Source organism: Hipposideros armiger, unplaced genomic scaffold (assembly GCF_001890085.2).
Source record: "Hipposideros armiger isolate ML-2016 unplaced genomic scaffold, ASM189008v1 scaffold_114, whole genome shotgun sequence".
Lineage (NCBI taxonomy): Eukaryota > Metazoa > Chordata > Mammalia > Chiroptera > Hipposideridae > Hipposideros > Hipposideros armiger.
Genome location: NW_017731464.1, coordinates 2,707,169 through 2,731,382, shown reverse-complemented (window position 1 = coordinate 2,731,382; position 24,214 = coordinate 2,707,169). Strand labels below are relative to the sequence as shown.

The following is a 24,214-nucleotide window of genomic DNA, read 5'->3' as shown; positions in this document are numbered from 1 at the left end:
CTGAACACAGTCCCAGAATCCTTCACAGCACCACCCACCGAGCAGCTACATGGATCTGACTTGGTACTTGAACTGAAGTCATGTATTTTCTCTACTTTAGGACCCACATCCACCACCAATCCCACACACATGTTTTACTGCTTCTTAAATCAGGGTATATCACTGGTACATACATTTCTATTACAGGTTTTTTTACTTTCTGCAAAAAATGATATTAAACGTGTAATGCACTTTTTAATTGAGTGCATATTAGAGCTGAACAAGTGCAGCATCAGCTATTCCCACCCTTCTGGAGTGTCCTCAGAGGTTCTACAGAACCCTCCACACCTGGACCTCTGTCTCCCCACCCCCACCCCAGGCACAACTGTTAGCCAGCACCAGCCCTCCCCCCCTCCAGGTGCTAGCCCCCTTTCCTCCCTCTCTCCCACCTCTTTTGGGAAATAGCCACTTGTCTTTCAAGGCTCAGCTCAAAGAGCTCCGTGGAACCCTTCTACCACATGACCTTCCCTAGGCCCTTGCACAGATGGGAGAGGACACAGCCCGGGGCCTGGCTGCGTCCCTCTTCTGACTGTAAATCCCTAGAGGGCAGGGCCCACTTCACACACAGGAAAATGCTCTAACAGGAGCTCAGAGAGGCAGAGCAGGGCAAGGCTGTCCCTGGGCAAGGCCTATAGGCAACATAACACGTGCCTTGGAGAATTCACCCCAGTCCAGGCTCGGGCAAGGCTGGCTCACGATATCTGAGCAGTCAGGACTGGAGAACCAATTTATGACCCCACAATGAGGAACAGAACACTGACTGGGTGGGGTTGATGGTCAGAGTGGCCTGACCAGCATTTGCCCTCCTTGCCACCCAGCCAGGGAGGCCTAATTTATTACCCGGGTTGCTTGGCAACAGAGAACTCTGGATAGGACAGTGACTCATGGGAGTGGAATATGTGGTAGCGTCAGTTCTGTGTCTCAATGTGTCTTCAGTGGCTGAGGACCAGGTGGGCAGGCCAGGTCGCCTCTCTGGGACACAGAGGTGGCCACTCCCTTGGCATCACCACGGGAAGACTGTGGCCTTTGGTCTCTGACTCCAGCTGCCCTCTTGATGGACACATTGTGTCCTTGAGATAAAGGAATACCTTCAGACTGGCACAGGAAGCCTTGCATACCTGGGAGTCTTAGCTCCTCTTAAAATGACTGCAGCCTGATATCATAATTTATCTGTCTTATTTGCTGCCAAGGACCCCCGCCCCCATACCTGGCACTGAGCAGAGGATTAATAACTGGTTTGTTTTTCATAGGCACATGGGTTAGCAATTCTGAAATTACTTCCTGGGTATTCTAGGATTGAGCAAATAAGTAGCCCGGAGCCAGGTTTCTCATTGTTGAAGAAAAAAGTTACAAATATGGAAAGGGGGAGGTTAGAATAAACCCTAGGGTGCTGGGTTGGAATTGGAGGTATCAGTATGAACTCAAATTTTTAATATAGAGAGCAATGGATAGAAAAACATATACAGATGTATGTTTTTGTCTCAACTCTGATCGCTGAGAGGACCTACAAGTCATGACACACCAGTAGCAATGAGCACATCTGACTCCCAGGTGCCGGTTCCTGCCTACCAGACTCTACTAGAAGGAACCAGGGCTCCTTGGAGAAATGGCTGATTCCAGGGCTGGTGCACAGAAGACACGAGATCAACCTGAAACACCTTGTAACAGGAAATAAGGAAGAGCTCAGATTATGATGGGGACATGTCCCAAGAAGACAGGAACCAGCTTGAAGAGGCTCCCAAGGGCAAATCTAAAACAATTGAAGCATCAAAATACATAGTGATAGTATCAGAGTATAACTGATTGAATAAGAGTCTGAGTCTACAGTGATATAAGTAAATGATAAAGAAATGAACAAGAAGGGATATTCCTTTCAAGTTGAGCACCGGCTAATAAACATAGAGAGGTAGGATTAGGAGATCACCTTTGCAGGCAAGGATCTCGTGGGGAAAAATCTGATGAGAAGCAGGTTATTTATATATCATATGGAATATATACTATATTTTCCATAGTATCAACCCAGAAGACATTCATTGATTACACAGGGAAAAGTAGTTTATAGTGGAGATACCTGGCAGACACCACTTGGACCAACTGATTCAAGTTCACTTCACCAGTAACGGACAAAGGGGCATCCCATGCCTCCTGATATAATGCACTGAGAAGAACACATCACTTCTGGCCATTCCTGCCCAAAATGCATAGCCTGAGTCTGGTCATGAGAAAACATCAGAGGCACCCAAATGTAGATTCGCATTCTACACAGTGGCCAGGTCTCTTCATAAATGTCAAGGTCATGAAAGACGAAGACAGACTGAGGATTGGTTCAGATTAAAGGAGACTGCAGAGACATAACAACTACATGCAATGTGTGGCTGGATTGCATCCTGGACCAGAAAACAATTGTTTTCTTTTGCTATAAAGGTCATTAATGGGTCATTGGGATAGTGTAATAAGGTCTGCAGATTCGATAATAGTAATATTATGCCAGTGTTAATGTCCTGATTTTGATCATTGTATTGTGCTTCCTTATATAAGAGAATCCTTTGTTGTTTTAGGAAATAAGCACTAAAATATTTAGGAGTAAATTTACATTATATTTGCAATTTTCAAACAGTTCATATACATACAGATACAGAGAAAGAGAGTGAGAGTGAGATTAAATGATAATGTTAATTGGTGAAATGTTCATGTTTGGAGAAAACATGGAAATCCTTTGCTCTATCTACTCTTGCAAATTTTCTGTAAGTCTGAAATTATTTCAAAACAAAACTTTAAAAATAAATGTTTGCTAGATAAAAGCATGAGAAATTATCCAGCCCTGTCAGGGGAATTGGTAGGTATTCAGTGTGTAGTGTCATTCTTAGAGAAGAGGGGTCTCCAGGGGGCCACGAGTAGCCCCTTAACTAGAGGGATTGAAATGTTCTAGGCCAGGGCTTCCCAAACATTCGTGAGCATAAGAATCACCTGCAGATTCTAGTACCGGTCCAGGTGGGAATGAGATTCTGCATTTCTCCTGCTCCCAGCTGATGCTTATCTTTTGGGTTGCGAAGGAGTAGGTACAGCTGGGATTTAGACCAGGGGTTCTCGAGCCTGGCTGCTCGTTAGGAACACCGGAAGAACCTGCTTTAATTGATCTTCCCAGGTGATTCTAATGAACATCCAGGCTTAAACAATTATATGGATGCCGGCCTGTCTCCTCCTTTCCATCATCTCAAACTCAACCCTAAGTTTGAATATGGCCATGGCTTCCAAGCTGGATTTTTTGCTGCTGCTTTACTCCACCCTACACCTAGAAGCCAGATCAATCATCCTGGTCCTCCGCTGTTCAAACACTTGCATGCAAGCCAAGCATAAGCTCCTCACCCAGACATCAAACCCTCTGCAAGGTGGCCAACCCACTCCCTGGCTGCTCTCCAGGGCGCCCCCTTGATGTTCTGTTCCCAGGAGAGCAGCGTTTACCACCCTGCAGCCCAGGTTCCACCTTCACACATTTGTATTGGAAATGACCTCACACACACACACACACACACACACACACACACACACACACACACACACGCAGTACCTATCTTAAGTCTCCCTTGAGTCAGTGAGACTTAAAGAGTTCAGGTGCTCCAGGTAAGAACCACCACTCAGTTCCTTCCTCCATGGGGGACTGTGCCGTAGATGTCACAGACCCCTTCTCTCATGGGGCCCACCCTGGGTGCTCACTTTCCTCCAGGAGAGAGAGCTGGTTGAGAGCCTGCTGGCTCAGAGAGACTCTCCTCCCTCAGACCAGGGGAGGAAGGAACTCTGCAGCTGAGACACCCGCCATCCATCCTTATTCACCAGCTGACCATGCTTGGAGAAGGGCAGGGAGGGGACAACTTGGGTGCTGCCCTGTCACCCAATTCCCCATTCCCCTGCCTGCCTCCTCACCCACCCACTCCTCACCCTCCCTCCTTCAGCCCAGCACAAGCCTATATGCTGAAGGACCTAGAGGAACTAGGTCACAGGGAGGTGCCACCTGGGTTGTTCCCTCCGGGGAGGGTTTGACCTAGGAAAGAAGCATCTTTTGTTAGAGGTTGAAAACGAAACTTGAGAAGAAGGCTGCAGGACTTGGGGGACCCGAGGAGACCACCTCTTTCTCTGGCTCTCCTACCTCCACTTCGGGCCTCTCGCTGGGCACACCCCTTCTCCAGGCCTCACTTTCCTGGGAAAAGACTTCCTCCTGATCCGGCCTCACCCATTCCCCAAAGTTTCCTGGGGCTTGATGAGCTAATTCCTGTGAAGATGTTTGGCTGCCCAGGGCTGGGGCTTCAGTAATCAGGAGGCTAAGGGTCTGAACAGGTGCCTCAATTCCCCAGGGGAATCGCAGCTGGGATTTGAGGAGGGGCTGCAGCTCTCAGCTCAGATCAGCTTTGAGAGGTTGAGGGGGCAAATCCCCAGAGGCTTCTTAGGCTGACGCCTCATGCCTACCTCGGGCTCCCGGGCAGGCTGATGGTTTCTTTCTCAGGGATATCCAGGTGGAAACTTCCAGGAAAGGCTCATTCCACCCTCACGAAGGGGAGATGGCCCTTCCCACCTCCCAACGAAAGCTCTTGAAGCTTTGCCCCCTCAGTCTCCCTTTTGGCTCTGAGGGGTTTCAGGTTCCTGGCCCTGCTGAGTCCCAGAGAGAGGCAGCCACTTGGAAGCAAATGTGAGGTAGACCCTAAAAGAGATGGGCACCCCATTCCCAGATCTGTCGACTTTATCCCGCCTCTATAGTTTCAGGCTCATTCCAAGCCCCTCCAGGAAGAAGCTGTCCTCCCACCACCAGAGCACCCTGCTGCCCCATTCCTCTGTCCTTCAGGACCCCCTTGGGCTGGCCTCGTGCAGGTAAACACTTGTCCCCTGACCTTGCTTTCTGCCTCCAAACCCTGGCTCCCAGGTAGCTGTATGAACTTATTTGCCAGGTAGATACTTTCCCATTTGTTTACAATAACCATAATTTTCCAATCGCCACTCACGACATCTCACAAATAACTTCAGGGTCACTTTTGAGTATAAGGGGCAATTTGGATGCTAAAAAGTTATAGTTTGAAATGAGTAGAGAAATTATGATTAAATTAGAAATAATGGCAGGAATTATGGGGGAAATAAGTCAAAATATTTTACATTGAGGCTGGCATAAAACCCAAGATATATAGTCATCGTGTATATATAACCCCCTACATCCAGGCTAGGCGCTCAATAGATACTGGAATCTTCCTTCTCTTTGACATGTACTCCCTGTTTTCCCCCACCCTCTCACAACCATCCTATTCATCCCCAATCAACACATTACATGGTTTTGCCATGACTCAATCTTTATTAGTTTTGGAAGTAATGAATTATTGGCACAAGGTTCCATGGGTTTCAAAGCAAATGACAGAAGGAAATACATATATTGTGCAGGTGGGAAGAACCATGGAAGAATCCCGGAGCAGCTGCAACCCTTAACCAAGAGAGCTGGATCTCACTCATGAGGACCCTGCAGCCAGCACCCAGCCCAGCTGATTCAGGCCAAACAGACCTGAAGGTGACTGAGCCACATCTCAGGGGATCAAAGGGTTCCCCTAGTCCTCTCTCAAAGACAATCATTTCTAGCCGTCTTGGAACCTTCTTCCAGCCTTCGAGTCTGCCCACAATGGCAGCTTGACAATCATGAGGACCCTCTCTCCCTCTAAGAAAGCCAGCTTGTTCTCCCTCACCTGTGCCTTTTCAAATGGAAGCCTCCCCACCAGGAGCAGATTAAGGCCTCTGCAGAGGGAGGAGGAAGGGGGAAGGTGGGAGGCAAGAATTGGTTTTATAGGGTTGGCCAAGCCCAGTGACCCCCCTGAGAACCTGTGCCCTTCCCCTCCACTGCGGTGGGTTTTCCACCAGTGTTTGGGGGCTAAGGAAATGGGGGCTTTTCATTTGGACTGCTGCCGCCCCTCCTCTGAGGGTTCCTCCTCTATGAGCTCCAGGTCGAACTCATCTTCCAGGGACCCTCCAACAGGCAGAAGGCGGAACTTCTTCCCTTTCAGGGTACAGGTGCGATGTTCGAAGTCCAGGACGGCGTTGTGGTCCTGGAGCACGTCGGTCCCAATGATGGCTTCCTCAGCACTGGCATCGGCCACCAGGAACTCGGCCTTGAGCTTCAGTTTACCCAGCGACACCACTGTATCCCAGATGCCCAGGATCTTCATTTCCGCCCCATTGGCCACTTTTACCACATTCTCAAAGGGCCGCAGGGTGTCCAAGTCGCCATCAGTGACCTCCTCCCACAAGCTCGGGTGAACCACAGAGACCTGGGCCCCCGAGTCCACCAGGAACCTGACGGGTACTTTGCCAATTTTTCCCTTGAGGTAGTAGCCCTTACCCATGCTGTTGGCAAAGACAATCTCCTTGGGCAGGTGGCTGTGGGCTGCCCCAGCGCCCCCGAAGGCCTTCAGCAGAGCCTCTTTCACAGCTCCGTAGCTCCTCTGGTCCTTGGGACTGAGTCCATTGTACACCTCCAGGGCGTCTCCACTGAGGGACTCTTTCAGGAACCTTAGCTGGGTGCGGTGGTCCCAATGGTTGAGGTCATTGATGACCTCAAAGCGATGCAGCCAGAGTTGAGGAGATACATTGGCTCCATCAAAAGGCTCTGGGGTGAAGGTGCGCTTCTGGCTCCTGGCTCCGCTCCCGGCCATTCCGCTGCTGTCCTCTGGAACTGCGGCAGCCACCCACGCCAAAAAGAGAAAGCCACAGAGCAGTGCGGGCCCAATCACGCTGGAGAACAAGGCCTCTCTAAGCAGAGTGTTGCTTAGGTGCCCAGCCTGGGGCAGACAGAAGGGACCAGCGAGGGTTGTCTGACAGACTGTTGTGCGCAGCGGAGGACAGCTGCTGTGGCCTGCTCACTCTGCAGAGCCTTTTTGATGCCTAGCCTGGGCCCCAGGGCTCCTCATTCTCCTTTGTTCTGGACGCTCCGCCCCTGCTTGTCCCGCCCTCCTGCCAGCATCCTGCCCAACGAGCAGGTTCAGTGCCTCACCCTTCTGCATCCATCCATGGGACTGGCACAGGCCAGCCCACATTGCAAAAAAAGGCCAGCCCCAGTCAGAGGGGGCCTATTCAGGTACCCTCCCCAGCCTGCCCAGAATAACAGATGAGGACACGGAAGACATTACGACATCTAGGTGTTTGTCATCAGCTGGAGAAGGAAGGGGGAGGCAGGGACCAGTGGCCCATCAACGTCTGGACTGGGGAAGCCTTTTGCCCTGAGCCCCAAATGACCACTTTGAGTGGTTAAAGGAAAGGAGCTTATATGCTGCTCCTACTATGTGTGAGGCATGCAGCAGGTGTTTCTCATACCTTCTGAACCAAGTGTGGAATCCTATAAGCTTCCCCAGAAAAAGAGACAGAGGAGGGTCTCAGAATCACGAGTGCACAGAAATAGTTTTTAAATGACAGGACACACACACACACACACACACACACACACACACACAAGCGTTTCCCATGAACTCAATCATTACAGTAATTTTTTGTCATTGATCACACATAATTCAGAGTCAGCACTTTTCCGGGCTAGGCCTCGGCCCTTGTGCCCTTATTAAGGCCCTGAAAGTAGGCTGGTGTGGCTCTTGAACTTCTGGGAGTGGACGCTGGAAGCTGGGATCTGGGATGTGGGATCCTGTTCCAGCCCCAGCTCTGGCCACTCCATGAGTGTTGTCTCCTCCCCTGCTGGCCCTTCTCACCTTCCAGGAGCCTTCCAAGAGCCCCTTCTCCAGGACTGTAGCCCCCACCCCACCCCACTCCATGCATGCATGCCTGATCATTTATAAAAAGAGCAGCCAAAGAATTTCATTCCCTTTTGTTCTAAGAAGGGGAAATGTCTGCCATGTTGGTGAAGCCAGGGGTGAGATTCTGGAAGACTTTGGCTGGAGGAGGCTGTTGGGGGGGGGGGGGGTTGCAAGGCCACCCTCATGGATACCCAGAAGGCAGATCTGTGAGTCTTAGGGCTGGAGCCTGGTGCGGACCTGTGCAGAGAGGTTGAAGCTGTTGGGGGAACTCACTTTTACAATCCCATTCAAGCATCATCACCCCTCTCCATCGAGCCTTCTACCCTGCCCCACAAAATGAGCCTACTCCCAGCTGAGTGTGTATTGCAGTGTGCTGTGCTGAGTTGTTCACCACTCTGTCTCCTATGATGACCAGGGTGCGATGTTCACACACATCACTGTCTCCGGCCTCCATAGAAACTTACTCTGGGGTCAGCAGGTGCTCTCTGCTGGGCTCCAGGCCTGGGTGAGTGCTGCCACCAAACAGGAGAGGAGCAAGAACTGAAGGCACACCTGTGGCTCTGGGCTGTTTTTCCTGGCACAGAGCCTGTTCCTCACTGGCTCCCTGTACCACTCATCACCCAGGGACTGGCTGAATCCCAGAAGACCCTGGTCCCGGTCCTGCCTCTGGATGGTCCCAAGGTCCCCAGCCATGCCCAAAGACTCTCTGTCACTACTATCTCAGCCCCTTCAACCTGACACAGTGAGCCAGCAGAGAGGCAGCTGGGTCAACACCTCCCATTACAGCTGCCAGACTAAGGTGGGGCCATCGTGCCATTCCAGGAGCCCACAGGAGGGGGAAATGGAGTCACTGGGAAGGTGTCAAGGGCAGGTGGATCTCCGAGAAGATTGCATTAAAAAAAAAAAAACTGCACCTGGTGAAATGTCTCTGCCACCTGTAAGACCAGGAAGCCCCTTCCGCAGGTGGACTTCTGCGGATAGACTCCCAGCCCCCGGGATGGGCGTTGTTCAGTGGCCCAGGGACCTGACCTAGTGGCTTCCTGGCTCCATGGTATTCATCACCCCACACATCTGGTCCCCTGGAAGTGCGAATGAGTGAGGAGGCTGGCATGTAACCAAGAGATGTGAGAGGCAGGATGGCTTGTCAGTTGTCAAACTAGGATTGCTGGATGCCCTAAACTGGCTCTTCAAACCATTGTGCGGGATACTGAAGTCAGAGTTCTCCATTGCTCTGCACTACAAAAAGGCGGTTGCTGGAACTTGGGTTGTGGCACTTCACTTGATTGGGTTTGGTGTTTACTTTGGCAAAGTCGTTTCACATCCATCACCTCAATGAGCATCATGATAACTTGTGAGGCAGACAAGCCCAAATCTAGGATCGGAAACACAAGGAGCTTGAATGGCTGGACAGTTTGCTTCAGGTTCCAGGCTATCCAATGCAGTGAGAAGGGCATTTTGCAAATAAAGTCGGGCAGTGGATGTGCTGGGCTCAGGGAGGTGTACAGCCAGGTCCTGGGGGCTTGTGCTCTTGGTGACGATGATCTAATAGGCAGTGAGCAAGAGCTGATTGTTAAATATTCAAGAATTTTGTGAACCAGTTTTTAGCCAACTGGTAGCTTGAAATTGGACTTTGTGGAAGTATTTATACCACAGAATTGGCAAATTCTAAATCAGGACTTTTTTTTTCCCCCTCTGGAAAGCCAGATTATCATCACACTCCTAACTGGGGACCTTGGTCACTCTCTCTGTCTCTGGGGCAGGCAAAGCCCATTAACAAGTTTATAGCAATTTCCACTTGTCCCAAATCCCCTCTCTAGCCCACCTTGTCCCACGCTTCCCTACAACCTCTACAATCCTGGGTCCTTTGGCTTGAGGCAGGTGGCCCTCTTCTGGGAGGCCCTCCAGGCTGGCTGTTCACACAATCCCACCTGAGATCCCCAAGGCAGGAGCACACAGGGGTCTGGTGGTTATGAAGAGAGCTGGAAGGACTTGAGTTCAGGGGCCAGTCTCTGGCTAGGATAAGGAACATGGTGAAGTAAGTTCTCAAGTTCCCTTAACCCTTGAGAGATGCCCACATGTGGAACACCCCAGAACCACCAGAGACCTCAGAACTGCTATGCTATTGGTACACCAATGAGCTAAACCAGCTGGGACAGGCCAGGTGCCTCCTCCAGGAACCTCATGGCTAATTATTGACAAGTATAGGTATTGGGGCGGGAACACCCTCATTATTACCCATTAGCATCTCCTGAGTGTTCTGAAGCAGGCACACAGGACTTCACCCCAGAGGAGGCAAACCAGGACAATAAACAGAAGGACTGAGGCAGTCCCCACCCTCCACACCCCCTCACTGAGATTTCAGAGCTGTGAAGCCAGCCTGACGTGGCCCAGCTCCCCAGCTCCCCTCTGCCATTTCTTCCCCCTAGAACGGGACCCACTGAGAACCGAAGCCCTTGGTGGGCTGTGGGGATGCACCTGGAAACCACGCGTCTCCTTCTCTGTACTGTTTCTGCTGCCTGACCACTTACCCCTGGGAGCACAGCGGGAGCTGGGGAGGAGCCTGAAGCCTTCAAGTCCTGAGGGTGGAGGGCAGGGCCCTGTGATACAAAATAGGCTCGAGGGACCTGAAGGGAGATCATTTTGAGCAAACAACCAAGAGACACCTTATGGATTTGGGTGCCCTGGTGAGGCCCAGATGGGGAGAGTCAGGAAAGGCACCAATAAGCCCCACAGTGTGCAGGTCAACCACTTCAGCTCCGCTCCAGACACTCCCAAGCTCAAGGTCTCCCTGGGAGCTGGACAGGGAGAGGGAAAAGGGGAACTCAAGGAAGTTTCATGGCAGCCAAGGAAGGTTGAGGGGAGACAGGAGGTGCACTTTCTCCAATCAGGGCCGGCTTCATGGGTATTTGACCGATGAAATCTCAGAAAAGCCTGAGCTTGGTTCGATGCTCTGCTATTGCTGTCTTGAAATTACCAATAATTTGGAATGAGAGGCCCCACACTTACGTTTTACACCAGGTACTGTAAATAATGTAGCTGGTTTTATCTCCAACCAATCTGATGGGGACTTCTCTCTCTCCCCCCCCTCTCTTTCTCTCTCTCCTCTCTCTCTCTTTCTCACACACACACATACACAACACAAACATATACACAGAGACACACACACTCCTCACCACACACTACATATATACGCACTGTCTGCAAAAACACACTGTACACACACCATGCACATGTAAAACACACATCATACACAGTCACATTATCGTTCTCAGTTCAACACAGCTAAGAAATTGTGCAACTTGAATATAGAAGTCAGCTCCCACCTTTCATTTCACATATTTATTTGCATATGCATTTACGTTGAGTTTTAAAATCCTATTTAGCCAAGGCACCTGCTGTTTATTAGCCTCTGGGCACACTTGCTGGCTCAGAAAACTAGGCAGGTCCCCATCACCATGGCTTACAAGCTAATGAAAACAGGATACAGATGTTTAACCGCCCAGTTTTGAAGTTTAAGACCAACGTGTATGTGCAGGCCGACCACTTGAAGCAGCCCCAGTCACAGCCACGCCACTCTGAAAGTGGGTCATCCTACCTTCTGCCCCTCACGCTGTGGCGCTGAGGATGTGACACCCTCCATTATTCCCAGCTCTGGGCACTCCCTGCCACAAGGGAGGTCCCGCTTGCCTGCACAACACCCTCCCCAGCCCATCCTGTGGCCCCCTTCCCGGGGTTGGTGTGCGTGTGTGGATATAGGGTTGATGGCACAGCTCCCAGCAGCAGGAGTCACCGCGGCTTCTAGGGTTCTGCATCAGTGGGTTATGCCATCAGGTCCTCAAGCTGAAAAGTGGGGGCGAAGAGGTGAACTCTGCACAAACATCTGGTTAGGGAGGCAGTGCCGATCTGGGCCCAAGGGAATCTAGGTGGGCTCTGACCAAAGCAAGGCGTCTGGGGAAGCCCTAAGTAGCAGCAGGTTCCTTATTCTCAAACCACAAGCCCTCAGACGACTAACGTCACTGTTCCCGAACAGAAATGACCTAGCAGTCACGTCAGTCACGGCCAAAGAAAGGCACTTGGGCAAGACAGTTTGCCTTGTCTGGTCCCTCTTCCCAGGCCCTGCCACAGGCCTCACTGAACCGGCCAGTGTTGCCGTGGAGGGACACAGTCCTCCTGCCAGCAGGGCTCCTCCCCAGTCCTCCACTGTTGTAGAATCTCTTCCTCCCATTTGACTTAGTTGCCCTCCACCCTCCTTTACCACCCAGGTCAGAGCTCTTCCATCCGGAAGCCCCCCGAGCTCAGCCCACCAGCTAAACCCCCTCTGTCAGCAGGCAGCCATTCTTCGTGCCAATTGTGGCCCTGGAGGTCCCTGGAGGGTCCTGAGGGTGTTTAAGGAATAGTGATCCCAGGCCCCAATGCCATTACCAGTCCTCCAGGCCCAGGGTAAGGGTCAGGGTCAGGGCCAGGGCCAACCAAGAGTTGGTCAGAAGAAGTTGCTGACTAACTCCCTAGCAGTCCGATATGCCAAAACCCCAAAACCGGTTATTTCCCCTTTTTTATCTTTCAATCAAATTCTGAAGATTACTTAAGATGTTCTGAAGGTCTCCCCACTCCACTCCTCACAGCCCTGCCCTACACATTGGGTTCCCGCCTTCTTCCCAATTCTTCATGCCCCCACCCTAGACCAAGCCCTCATCCCTTTCTGCTCTGGTTTCTGCCACCCTCCCTCCACGCTACAGATGCCCGGGGTTTTGCCTAGCCAGAGGGACTGGCTCTAAGGGAAGACCCTATGCGGATCGCCCCCTCCTCTCACATCTCATGGTCCCCTCCACTTAATTGAGATTGGGGATGGGACTTGTAAGACAGTCGAAACAGCTCTGGAAACATTAACCCACTTCTGACAAACACCCCTGAAATTTATGAAATATTTAGGCAATCAAAATATACAGACTGAGTACTCTCCAAATACAAGTGTGTTTCTAATGACACCAGAGAACTTGGCTCAGAGCTAGACACATGGAGGACTTTTGTCCAACTTAAAATACCTCAAAGGGAGCTTTGAACTGATCCTGAAATAGTTTTAATTGCTCCTAATGATAACTGGTATTGCGAGCAATGTAAGCATATAAAATAGCCTCAGTGCAGCAAGCTGCTTCTTTTGAATTCATTGCCGACTTAGTTCTGCTCCTAACTTATAGAAAATGGGGGACAAAGCAGGGCCACCTTCCCTCTGCCATGTCAAAGTGGTTTCCCTTCTTTACCATCCGGAAGAAGTAGAGGGAGGCAGGAAACAGCCCTACCAAGTATGGAAATCTCCAGGTTAGTGGTAGCAGCACTAACAAACAATTATTGAGCACCTACTGTGTTCCAGACACCATACTGGTGACTGTATATTCGTGTGTAAGTCACTCCAAGAGTCTGCAGCATAGATGGGGATGGGCAATGCCAAGTAAGTGGGTTGATTCAATTCCATACATATTTCTTAAGGCCAACTCTGCCTCACATTGAGTGATGAGTCAGCCCTGAGCCCTACCCTCGCAGAGCAGACAGGTGAGTGGGGGAGACAGACTCAGACACAGAGAGATGAGTGTGGGAGGTAGGCAATACAGTGGCCCAAGGAGCATTGGGCAACTCATCCCACCAGAAGTCAGTCAGTAGTACCCAAGAAAAACAACAATGACAAAAAACATTAAAGGGGAAATCAGCATTAGCACTGAAACCAGGGAAAGGGGGCACCCACAAATCACGAATTTGGGTCAGTGGTTGCTCACAGAGCAGACTCTCTGTGGAGGGATGTCAGGGTGACGGCCATGGGACAGCTCATATGGACACACCAGACAGGAGGGCTCCGAGGGGTTAGTCTCTGGGTAAAATAGTCCAATTAAAAATACATATAGAAGCATAGAAAGAAATAACCGGAAGGAAATACACCAACACAAGGATAGTACTGATTTTTTTGGGTGGTAGAATCACAAATGATCTCAATTTTCTTCTATATACATTCTGAGAATGTATTCTCTAATAAGAAAAAAATTATTTAAAAATAAACTTGTTCTTACAATTTTCTGAAAGCTTAAAGTTATTTCCAAATAAAAAAGTTTTTAACCAGGGTTATGTGGGAAATAGCCGTATCTTCCATTCAGTTTTGCTGTGAACCTAAAACTGCTCTGAAAACTGAAGTCTATTAAAAAAATTTTTTACGTTTTTAAAAAGGTACTTAAAAGGGGGGGGGTGTCATCAAATAACATTGACAATAGTAATAACCATTGAAGCTAAATGATAGGTGTAACAGGACCGATCATTTGAGTTTCCCACAGTTTTTTGGGTGTGTTGGAAAATTTTCCATAGTAAAAAATAAAATAATAAGTAAGCACAAGCTCTGTGCCAAGACCCTCCCCAGCCTGACCTGTCTAGCTCTAAGCTTGCTGCCTGGGTGTCTGCAGGTCGCCCAGTCTCAGGCACCAGAACTGCTGATCATCTAGGACAGTCGGTCTTAGCCGTCTCTCAGTGTTCCCGCTCCGTGTCCTCTCTCATGCCCCGTCACAGAGATTCTCAGCTAGCTCACCTGCACACTGGGCCCCAGGCCCCCGGTCAGCACACAACCCTGCTCCCCCTTGGCCTCTGCGCCCAACAGTCCTTGGCAGTGGCTCCGGCCTTGCCCCTGCTGCCAGCACACCAGAGGCATGCCCCCTCCTGTCTGGGCTCCCACCCAGCTTCTCAATGCAAGTCTCCCTGTTCTGTAAAACTCGTTTTCTTCATGGGTTCCCCTCTCTCAACTGAGTCACAGCTTAAAAAATAAATCCCTCCCGTATGACAGCTTCCTTCTTGGTCAGTGGCTACTTCTCTCCTTTCTTCCCAGTTTCTAGAAGGGCTGGTCCACACTCGCAAGGCCACAGCATGTGGATGCCCCACTGTGGGGCACAAGGGGGCTGAAATCTAACCCACACCCCTCTCGCCAAGCCAGCGTGCTGGGACTCATCCAGGGCTGATCTGCCTGGAGAAAGGGGTGTCTCTTTCTAATCCACACAAAGGTGCCATATGGCCTAGATGCATCCCTGCTCCGTCTCCACCTCAGTGTGTCATCTCCACTCACCCCCAAAGCCCCTGGCCCCTGCCCCGCCGCCATGCTCGGATGTACCCTGGCTACACCCATCAATGGCCTCCCAACAGCCACATGCAAAGGCCCCTTCAGGAATGGTATTTTCTGAGGCATTTGCTTCGCTCCTGTTCCTCTTAGGTCTTTTCTGCCCAGTTGGCTTCTATGGCCCAAGTTTCTGGATCTTGTGCCTCAAAGACGATTCCCCTCAGTCTTCCATGGGCTTCCCTTGACAGCCCTTTCTCTCTCCTTCTGCACTCTCCGATGTGTGCCTTCCTGGCCTAGCCTCACTCCTCTGCTCCAGCTGCCCCCGGCCATGTCCACAGTGAACGCGTTGTCTTCTCCCCAGACCTATGCTGACTCCTGTGTTCTTCATCTGGGCAAAAGGCACCACCATAGAGCCAGCTGCCCAGTCAGCACCACCGGAGTCACCCTCGACAACTCCCTCCGCTCACTGCCCCATCCGATGATTGATGGGCGGCCACCTTCTGTTGGCTCCTCCTCTTGAGTCTCGCTCAGCGCCCCCCAACCCCCACCCCGTGCCCCCACTGCCCTAGTTCAGGCCCAACTATTGCAACAGTCACTCTGCAGGTCTCCCTGCCTCCTGCCCCTCTCCATTCATCCACTGTCCCCAGGGCAGCCAGAGTCCTGAGGTGTAAGTCTACTCATGCCTTTCTTCTGCTCGACATTCCTCCATGGCTCCTCATGCTCCAATGAAGCCCTGACTCTCCAGATGACCCGTGAAGGCCCCCTCCCTCGTTCATGCTCCACCCACACTAAATGGCTCGTCGTTCCCTACGCGTGACGGGCTTTTCTTGTGCCTTTTCACAAGCCACTCAGCCAGGTAAGCCTTCCCCACGCCCCTGCTCTCATGGCGAACCCCAACTCTTACCTCAGAAGTCAGCTAAGGTGCTACCACCTCCCGCAAGTCTCTTTGGATTTCCCCAGCAGGCTGAGGGGCTCCCCCTCCTCTGAGAGGCCATCGCAGGGACTGCAATCATCACGCTACCTGCAAGCTCCCGGGGGCTAGGGCCAGACCCATTCTGAGCCGGACGGAGCACCATCTAGGCGTGAAAGTCGTGGTCTTTCTGGGTCTTCGCTCATGCCGTTCCCTCCGCTCATCCCTAACCTGGGTGTCCTCCAAGCCCAGCTCACTTCTTCACCCTTTTCCCAGAAAGCACTGCCTGCTCTTCCTCAGTGACTGTTCTCTCTTCTACGGCTTTGAATGTCCGGCCTGGCAATGCTGTCTTTATCTGGTAGACCGGTGGCATTCAAACATTTTTTACTGTGATCATAGTAAGAAAGACATTTCTCATTATACTCCAGTACACATATGCATTATATATATTTTATATATATATATACCTATCTATAAATATATGAAAGGATGTAGACTTAATATATAATTTATTTAATATTAGTATATGGTATATAATAATTATGTATCACATATTTACTATCAATGCACTATATAGTATATACTTAATATATAAATATATATTTGTTTTTATATATAGCTGAAACAAAAGGTATTTACTACACGTAATATACTCTGACATTTTCTATTTCACTCCACTTCTTTTTCTTTTTCTTTTAATGCTGGTAATGACATGTTAAATTAAGCTCCCAACCCACAAATTGATCCCCACCCATCATTTGCAGCCTCTGCTCTAGCCCGCGGGGATCACTGTGGCTTCTAGCAAGAGGGGAATGTGATTAGAAGGGTGGGTTAGGACGGTGCTTCTCAAATGTCCCAAGGGGAAGGACCAATTTTTGTAAATTTTCAATCTGTTATGTATTTTACTCTTTAAAAATCCAGTAAGAATGAATCATTAGAAAATAAAATAACAAAGATTTTTTTAAATGGAAGCCCTGATTCATATTATTCGCTTCAGTAGACACTGGGGCGTGATGGCAGGGCAGTGCTGGGAGGTGGACACCAGGCGAGGGCCAGAGGTGTGGGGCAGCTTTGCCAGTTTCTTTTGATGCCCCCCAAGTCCTTGACATGCGTCCACACTTGCCCTGCCAATCTCTGTCCTGGCCCAGTTCCACTGAGCACAGTCTGAGGGGCTTTGCTAAGGAAAAGGGGATGCAAGGCAGGTTCCTGACTTGTCAACAGAGCTGGGCTGCCTGAGTTTGCATCCTGACTCAGCCACTAAGTGGCTGGGTCATGGGAAAAGGACTTAACCTCTCCAAGCCTCGGTTTCCTCCTAGGATTGTCCCGGGAGATTAATTAACCAAATCCGTACCGTGGGGCTTGGCCCAGGGCCAGAATCCAGGTGACACCCCACCTAGCTCTCACGGTTATGATTCTGTTGTCATCTCCTGTCTTTCTGAGTTGGCCTTGTCCTCGCAGATCCTTTCTCTTTGCCTCTCACCCACTCTGCTCCTCGCTTCTTCTCTGCCTCTCAATCTCAGAATACGGCTGGCATCCCATGTGGTAGAGAAAAGAGTGCATATATGAGTGTATTATAAATTTTATGGACATAAAGAACGTTTAGCAATTTACAAATATTAATAAAATATACAGTACGCTTTATTGTAAATTGCAAAGAGCAAATTGAGTCTTACAAATGCTTTCATTGATTTTTACCAACCTGCTGAATTCATAACCAACCCATAATTATAATTGACAAATGAGTAGCTCCTACACGAATACTGGTTGATATTTTTGTTTGTGCCAACTAGTAAGGAAAAAGAGAAGCAATGAAGATACATGTTGGAGCTTCACTCCTTTGTCAGTGATATAGGCAACTTCTTTATAGAACCAGATAATAGTTTTTGAACACTAAAAGAACTTTTGCTCACTTTTCCTGTGCCATTCAAAATGTAATGGCACAAATACACTTAAGTTTAACATGCATAATTAATATTTTCTCTGTAACTCTTAACTCTAGACAATCAACAAATCAAGCCCCAATTTATGGGGTTTGCCAACTTTCATGGTGTAAATATTTCCACCATGGCTGATTTCAAACTATCAATATATTGTCACTGAATTCAGAGTTGACAAGAAAAGCACAGTAACACATATAGTATTTCCACAGACATAATAGGTGGAAATAACCCTGAAATCATACATGATAAAATATTATAAAATTATAGGGAGTGATGAGTTTTCAGTATTTATGTTTCTTTTTAATGTAATTTATCTAATGGTAATTTTATATAATTTAATTTTTAAATAACAGCTAGGTTTAACTACTGCCTCACAAAATTCCTGAAAATGTAACAATCAGCTCTCAGGAGCTGGTATGATCTGAGCACACCTGGATCTGACCCCCTCCTTCCTGCTCTGCCTTGAATGGGGCCCTCAAAAGGCTCTTCAAACCTGATGGCCCTTCCAATGTACACGTTCCAGGTCTTAAGTTATAAGCAAAACTGAACTCATTTTCTTGCTCTCAAACCTGCTCCTCTCCAAGGCTGCCATCTTGGCAAAGGGCTTCACCATTCACCCAGAAAACCCAACCCAGACCACAGCAGCACCATCCTGCAACCTGCACACCTCCTCCAGCACCAGGTCCCTGCCACCTAAACCCTTGTCCACTCTGACCCTGCTCTCTGTCCCTTGGCCTGCTCAGGATCACACCCTCATCACCTCCTCCCCAGGCCCCCATGGCCTGGCACTGCTTTCCTCATGGCATCGAAAGCACTCATTATGTCCTGCCCTGTTGTACACGGGGCTAAGTCAGTCCTCCCAGAGGCCAACAGTCATTGTCCCTTGTCCCATTTCTCCAGAGCCATCTCTGGTGTTCCCTGCGCACTCAACGCCTGCTCTAGCTGCAGAACTCACTACACTTTCCTTAACACATCCCACTCTCCAAACCTCATGGCTTGCACATGCCAGCCCCTGTCCCTGGAATGCCCTTCTCCATTCAAATTCCTGTTTCACAAATTCTTAGTCATTCTTTCAGACTCACTTCAAATACCAGCACCCTAGGGAGCACCCCCACCCCCACCAGAATTCATTCATTCATGCTCATTTGTGCATTACTTCATTACTAATATTTGTTTAGAGTTAACTCTGTGCCAGTGTGCTAGGTGCTGGGGATGCAGAAACGAGCCTGGCTCTCAGAAAGCTCTCAGTCTAAGAAGGGAAACAGAACTAAGGTGATCAGCCTCTGGTAGACAGAGCTCTGCAGAGCATCTGGAGAAGAACAGAAAGGAGACACACTTACTCAAGCTCCTGACGACTGCAGCCCTCCATCTGAGCTCTGATGAATGGGTAGGCGTTAGCCAGAGAAGAATGGGAGAGAGTGCTCCAGGCAGAGGGAGGCAGGTGCAAAGGCCCTGAGGCGTAAGAGTGCAGGATGTGCTGGGAGCTACACATAATTTAGTTTGGCTAGCCCTCGAAAGGTCAAGAGGAAGGCAAGACCAGATCCAGAGTGTTTTAATTGCCACACAGAGAAAGCTTGATAAATGGTGATGCGGGTAGTGGTGAAGGCAACAGAAGCAATGGAAGTCTTCCCAGTCCAAAATCACAGGCCTTTCAGAGACCTCAATTTGAGAAATATAATGGAGAGATATAGGGTGAGAGTCAAGACACTGGGCTGAGATGTCAGCAGTGCAGCTAAGAAATGCTGAAGTCCACGTTCAGTGGCAGTGCTGAGGAAAGGAGCAGACAGATCTGGAGAGCGTGTAGATGTAGAATCAGTATTACCTGGTGACCAACCGGGAAGGGAGGACTGAGGGGGCTGCCCCAGCTTCTGGCCTGGGTGACTTGGAGGATGTTGGTGGCACTCTCTGGAGTGGAAACCCAAGGACTGGCTTTGTGGGGTGACTATGAGTTCATCCTGGGACATGCTGGGTTTGAGGTACACATGGTACAGCCAACGGACAAGTCCCCTCGCCAGCTGGCTACTGGAATCTGGACTTCAGGAAAAATTCCTGATTGAAAGGTGGAATTTGGGAGTCATCAGCAAATCAGCGTTTGGGATTCATCTCCCTCATGGAGGGAGGGAGTTGACTGCGAGGAGATGAGAGTCTCACACAAGCCCTGTGGGACACCGGCAATGAGGGGCTGGCCTTGGATGAGGAGGCTGAGGAGTGGTGAGAGGGGAAGGAGGCCAGAAGACAAGAGAGGAGAGAGGTTCAGGGAGGACGGGGTGCTTAGTACAGATTCAGCGTGGCAAAGATTGAGTAGTACCTGAGGGTTTTAGCAAACTTGGGGTACACTGGTGGCCCTGGTGACACTGGGCGAAGGAAGAGTGGCTGGTGAGGAAAAGTGCAGGGCAGCAAAGGGACGGAGAAGGTTGGGAAGCCGGGATGATGGCTCCCAGAAGTGTGGGGTCCTGTGCGCGATGAACAAGGGAGTGGGTCCACAGCCCAGCTGAAAGGATTGGCTTTGGGCTGGCAGGAGAACTGCCTTTCGTGGAGATGAGCACGAAGGATGCAAGGGTGGAACCAAGGCAGGAAATATTCAGATGACAAGCCAGGAAGGTGGGTGTCAGCTCGGATTCTCTGGGAAGCGGATGCCAAATGGAGGTAGAAGTGCAAGGCAGTTAGTGGAAGGTCACCTCTGTGAAAGAGAGGGAGAGGGAGCAAGCAGAGGCAGAGAAGGCCTTCAGGTTCAGAGCAGACAAGTGGATGGGCAGGCAGGGCCTCAGACTTGGCGAGAAGTGGCCGGGCCCTCACACCTGCCATGCTCACCGCTGGCTGCACCTGACCACGCTTCCTCAGAGCCCACCCGTTTCCCTCTGGCAGGGAGGACTGAGGAGCACCCCTCCGTGACTGCCACAGCAGGGGCTCCCCATCTGGTGACCTCTGATTTCTCAGAGAGGTGGGATTTGGGTTGTTTCCCCAACGTGTGGCGGAGAGGATATGGAGCAGAGGACAGCAGGGAAGGCTCGGAACAATTCTAGGGATGAGGAGAAGCCTATGCTGGCCGCGAGAAGTTGGTTTGCGATTAGAGGCCTGGAGTTTGTAGAAGCTCCACTCGCCCCCCTGAGGAGATGAGGGCAGCGGAAGGTTGTCCTGACCCAGAGCTGGGATGTCCCGGCTTGGTCAGGGGCAGTGGAAGGACAGAGGAAAGAGCGGTTGGCAGGGAAGATGTGTCTGATGAGAGGGAAAGGGTCTGGGCCTTCAGGAGAGGGAGGTGAGGACAGGCTAGGAGGGAACAGGGCTGGGGAACTGTTTGAGGGTGAGGGCAGAGGTGGTGGGAGATGTACACGCAAACTCTGGAAGGGAAAAGGCTGGGGTCAGAGAGTGGGGGTTCAGGAACTGTTTTAGAGCAGAAGTAGAACAGTTCTGGGTAATGACACAGAGGAGGGCATGGAGCCATCAGGTCAGGCTGCTCCCAGGATACAGGGTCATGGGCTGGTGGCATGTTTACATTCCTGCCACATCTCCTGTCACCTAGCTGCCCTGTACCCATGTGTGGCAGACCCAGAGCAGGGCCGGTCCTCAGGCACAGAGCAGGCCCTGGCACATGCCTAGCAGCACCCCCACCCCACCCCCACCCCCTCGTTTAGGGAATTGGTGAATTTGGAAAGCACCCAAAATTACTTGAGGAAAAGGTTGTTTGTAGCAGATACAATTGAATTTGCCAAGAGACTTCACTACCTGTTTCACACACTTAGAGACGGAGGCCAAGTCCATGGTTTTCTCTCCCTGTGATTCCATGTTTTTATTGGTAAAATGTGGGCCTTGCTGAAGGAGAAGGGGGAAAGGTGGAGAATGAAGAAGACATGAGCCAGAATGCCCCTCACTCTGCCAGACACAAAGTCGGTGCCCAAGAATGATTTACTGGATGATGGGTCAGGTGAACGTAAAGGCCTGGCCCGACCAAGGCTGCCTATTAAACGTCCCCCCACTCTTTCCCTGTGGTCAGTGAATTCAATGAAATTGCTTTGGGGCTGAGCTACCGTCCATTTACAGATGGCCTTGGGGCCACAGGCATATGTTGAAGACTGTACACCTCAGGACACAAGAGGAAATACCTGTCCTTACTCAAAAGTTACGGGAAATTGCTACATGGGCCAAAAGAAGAACCAGCGTGCTTGCTGCTCTGTTCTCTCCCCCACATCCCGGCTGTTGCCTCATGGAGGGTCAAAACAGGCAAGATAACATCTGTCCGACTCATAGCTCCAAAGGAACAGGAGTTAAAAATGTGACCCAGCTGCAGCTCTGCCCCACCCTGCCCCATCTCTCCCTACCATGTGGCCTGGGGCGGCCCTGACCCAGGATGGGCCACCTCTGCGGCCTGCAACCCTGCTTGTGCCAAGGTCTCCAGGCTTGCATTTTGAGACTCTATTCTGATCTCTCATGAGATCCAAATCTACTTTCATTTCTGATGATGGGCCCAGTTGCTTTCATCTACTGTGATAAAAAGTTGGGTATAAGTCAGGGAGGGGTGGAAACCCAGGCCCCTCCAGGCCCTGCTCTCAGCCATGGGCTTTTCAGAGAAGCTATGATGGCATTTTCCTTGGAAGCCGGGCCCAGCCCCACAGCGCCTCACACGCTCCAATCTGATCTTGGTGAGGCAGCAAGGTGGATGGGCAGCCTTCACCCCCACCCAACCCCGGGAGGTGGGGGACCTGGAACCAGCCTGGAGTTAACTCCGGAGCCCTAAGAGGAAGCCCTCACGCAGGCTACAGGGCCCCCGAGGAGATGGACTCTTTCTCTTCAGGAGAGAATATAACCAAGCCACGTCCCTGGATATAAACCACAACCTTCCTGGAACCTGACACAGGGCTCTTGTCCAGAGGTGATTTTTAAAGTTATTTATAAATTTTTGTCAAAGTTTATTTGAGCCAAAACTTTTGCCATATGCCAGGAAGCAAGATCTCCAATGCTCCTATGCACAGGTGATTTTAGCTCATTTGTGGAATGCTTTCCTGAATTACGTACGTGAATAAATGAATGATATTGATATTGAGTCAGGAGCCTTCAAAACCTGTACACTTCTGGGTTAAGAAAGCCCTTTCCCAGCCTTTTTCCTTTCACCCAGAGACCCCACCTCACCCCACCAGTGAACAGCAACGGCAGGCCCCCTTCTCCCTCCAGGTGCAGAGTGCCCGGGGCAGTAAAATGGTGCAATGCCTCCTTTCCACATGGGCACCAGTTACCTCATCCCCATACTTCATTCCCACTCTCCTCTGAGTCTGGCAGTGTGGCCTATGCTAATCACCCCTGCAGAGTCCTAACCAAGATCGACCTGTGTGAATCTGAGGATAGAAAGTATTAGAATGCCCCCACCACACACACACACACACACACACACACACACACACACACGCACTGAATAAGTACAAACTGGGCAAAAGTGTAAGAATTCCATTTCCCCTAATCATCTATTTGTAATTATGGGATTTCCCAGTGTCTCAAAAGAAAATGACAACCCCAGACAAGCATATAGAAGTAAACAGCATAAAGGCACTGGCAGCAAGCCCGCTGTGGGTGGGAAATCACCAGCCAGGGGAACTCTGCTCCCCTCCAAGAGTTCTGTAATCGCTTCAGAGGTGTCATTCCTGCTCCTCCAACCATACTGTAAGTTGTGTAAGATGCTGTCAAAAGAGCACAGGGCTGAAAGGCAGGAACCTCAAGTTCCAAACCCACAAGGGCCCCCGTGTAGTTGCATGACCTTGGGCGAACTCCTTAGCGTCTCTAGACCGTCCTGTTTCCATCTACAAAATGAAGGATGGCCTTTAGAGCGTCTGTCTTAGATTTCTACTGTACTCATGGGGCCTGGCCCAGGACTGCCTAGGAATGGCTTAATAAGTAGAAATGGAAAGAAATGGCCCAACATAATTTTTGAGTCCATATATAACCCAAAACCTGGATTACGTTAAAATTTGGATAAATAAGGTACCACTTCCCAAAAAGTTCATTAGGAAAGTTGGACAGAACGCATCTTTGGGAGGTCACAAGATCTTGGAATTTTCTTTTCCCACAGCCAATTTTTAGACCTTGGGGTAAAGGGGAGAGAGGTGGAAATTAGAAGTAGGAGTAACTCTGTGGGGGCAGTGGAGGGACCGTTGTGACAGAATCACTGGGCTGGAGGCTGGTTGGTGTCACTCTGAGCTGAACCACCCCAGGCGGTCTTGGATCTGTCTCTGGGTGGTAAGCCTCTGACATGGCTCCCTGCCCTTGGGTGGTGTGTGATGATAGTGGCATGTGTCTGCCCAGAGACTGGATGCAAACCCAGACACTGCTTCCCAACGAGGAAGCAGACTGAGGGGCTCTGGGATCACCTTTGCATGAACACACTGGCCATGTGTCTGTCTCACCATTGGTGGAAGGAGGACAGTCTTCTGCAGGGCGGGCGGCCAGTAAGGTCCTGGGCCCCACATCTAGGCAGCAACCCCAGAGCTCTGAG

At 50.3% G+C, this 24,214-nt stretch overlaps 1 protein-coding gene across 1 annotated transcript; it reads right to left on the bottom strand.

Annotated features, from left to right (window-relative positions):
* Positions 1-5,954: 5,954 nt before the first annotated feature.
* Positions 5,955-8,498, bottom strand: ASPRV1 (aspartic peptidase retroviral like 1). The gene is given in 3 exon segments (XM_019647613.1): positions 5,955-6,905; positions 6,908-6,950; positions 8,416-8,498. Coding segments are annotated over 3 exon segments (1,077 nt in total).
* Between the last annotated feature and the right edge of the window lie 15,716 nt (positions 8,499-24,214).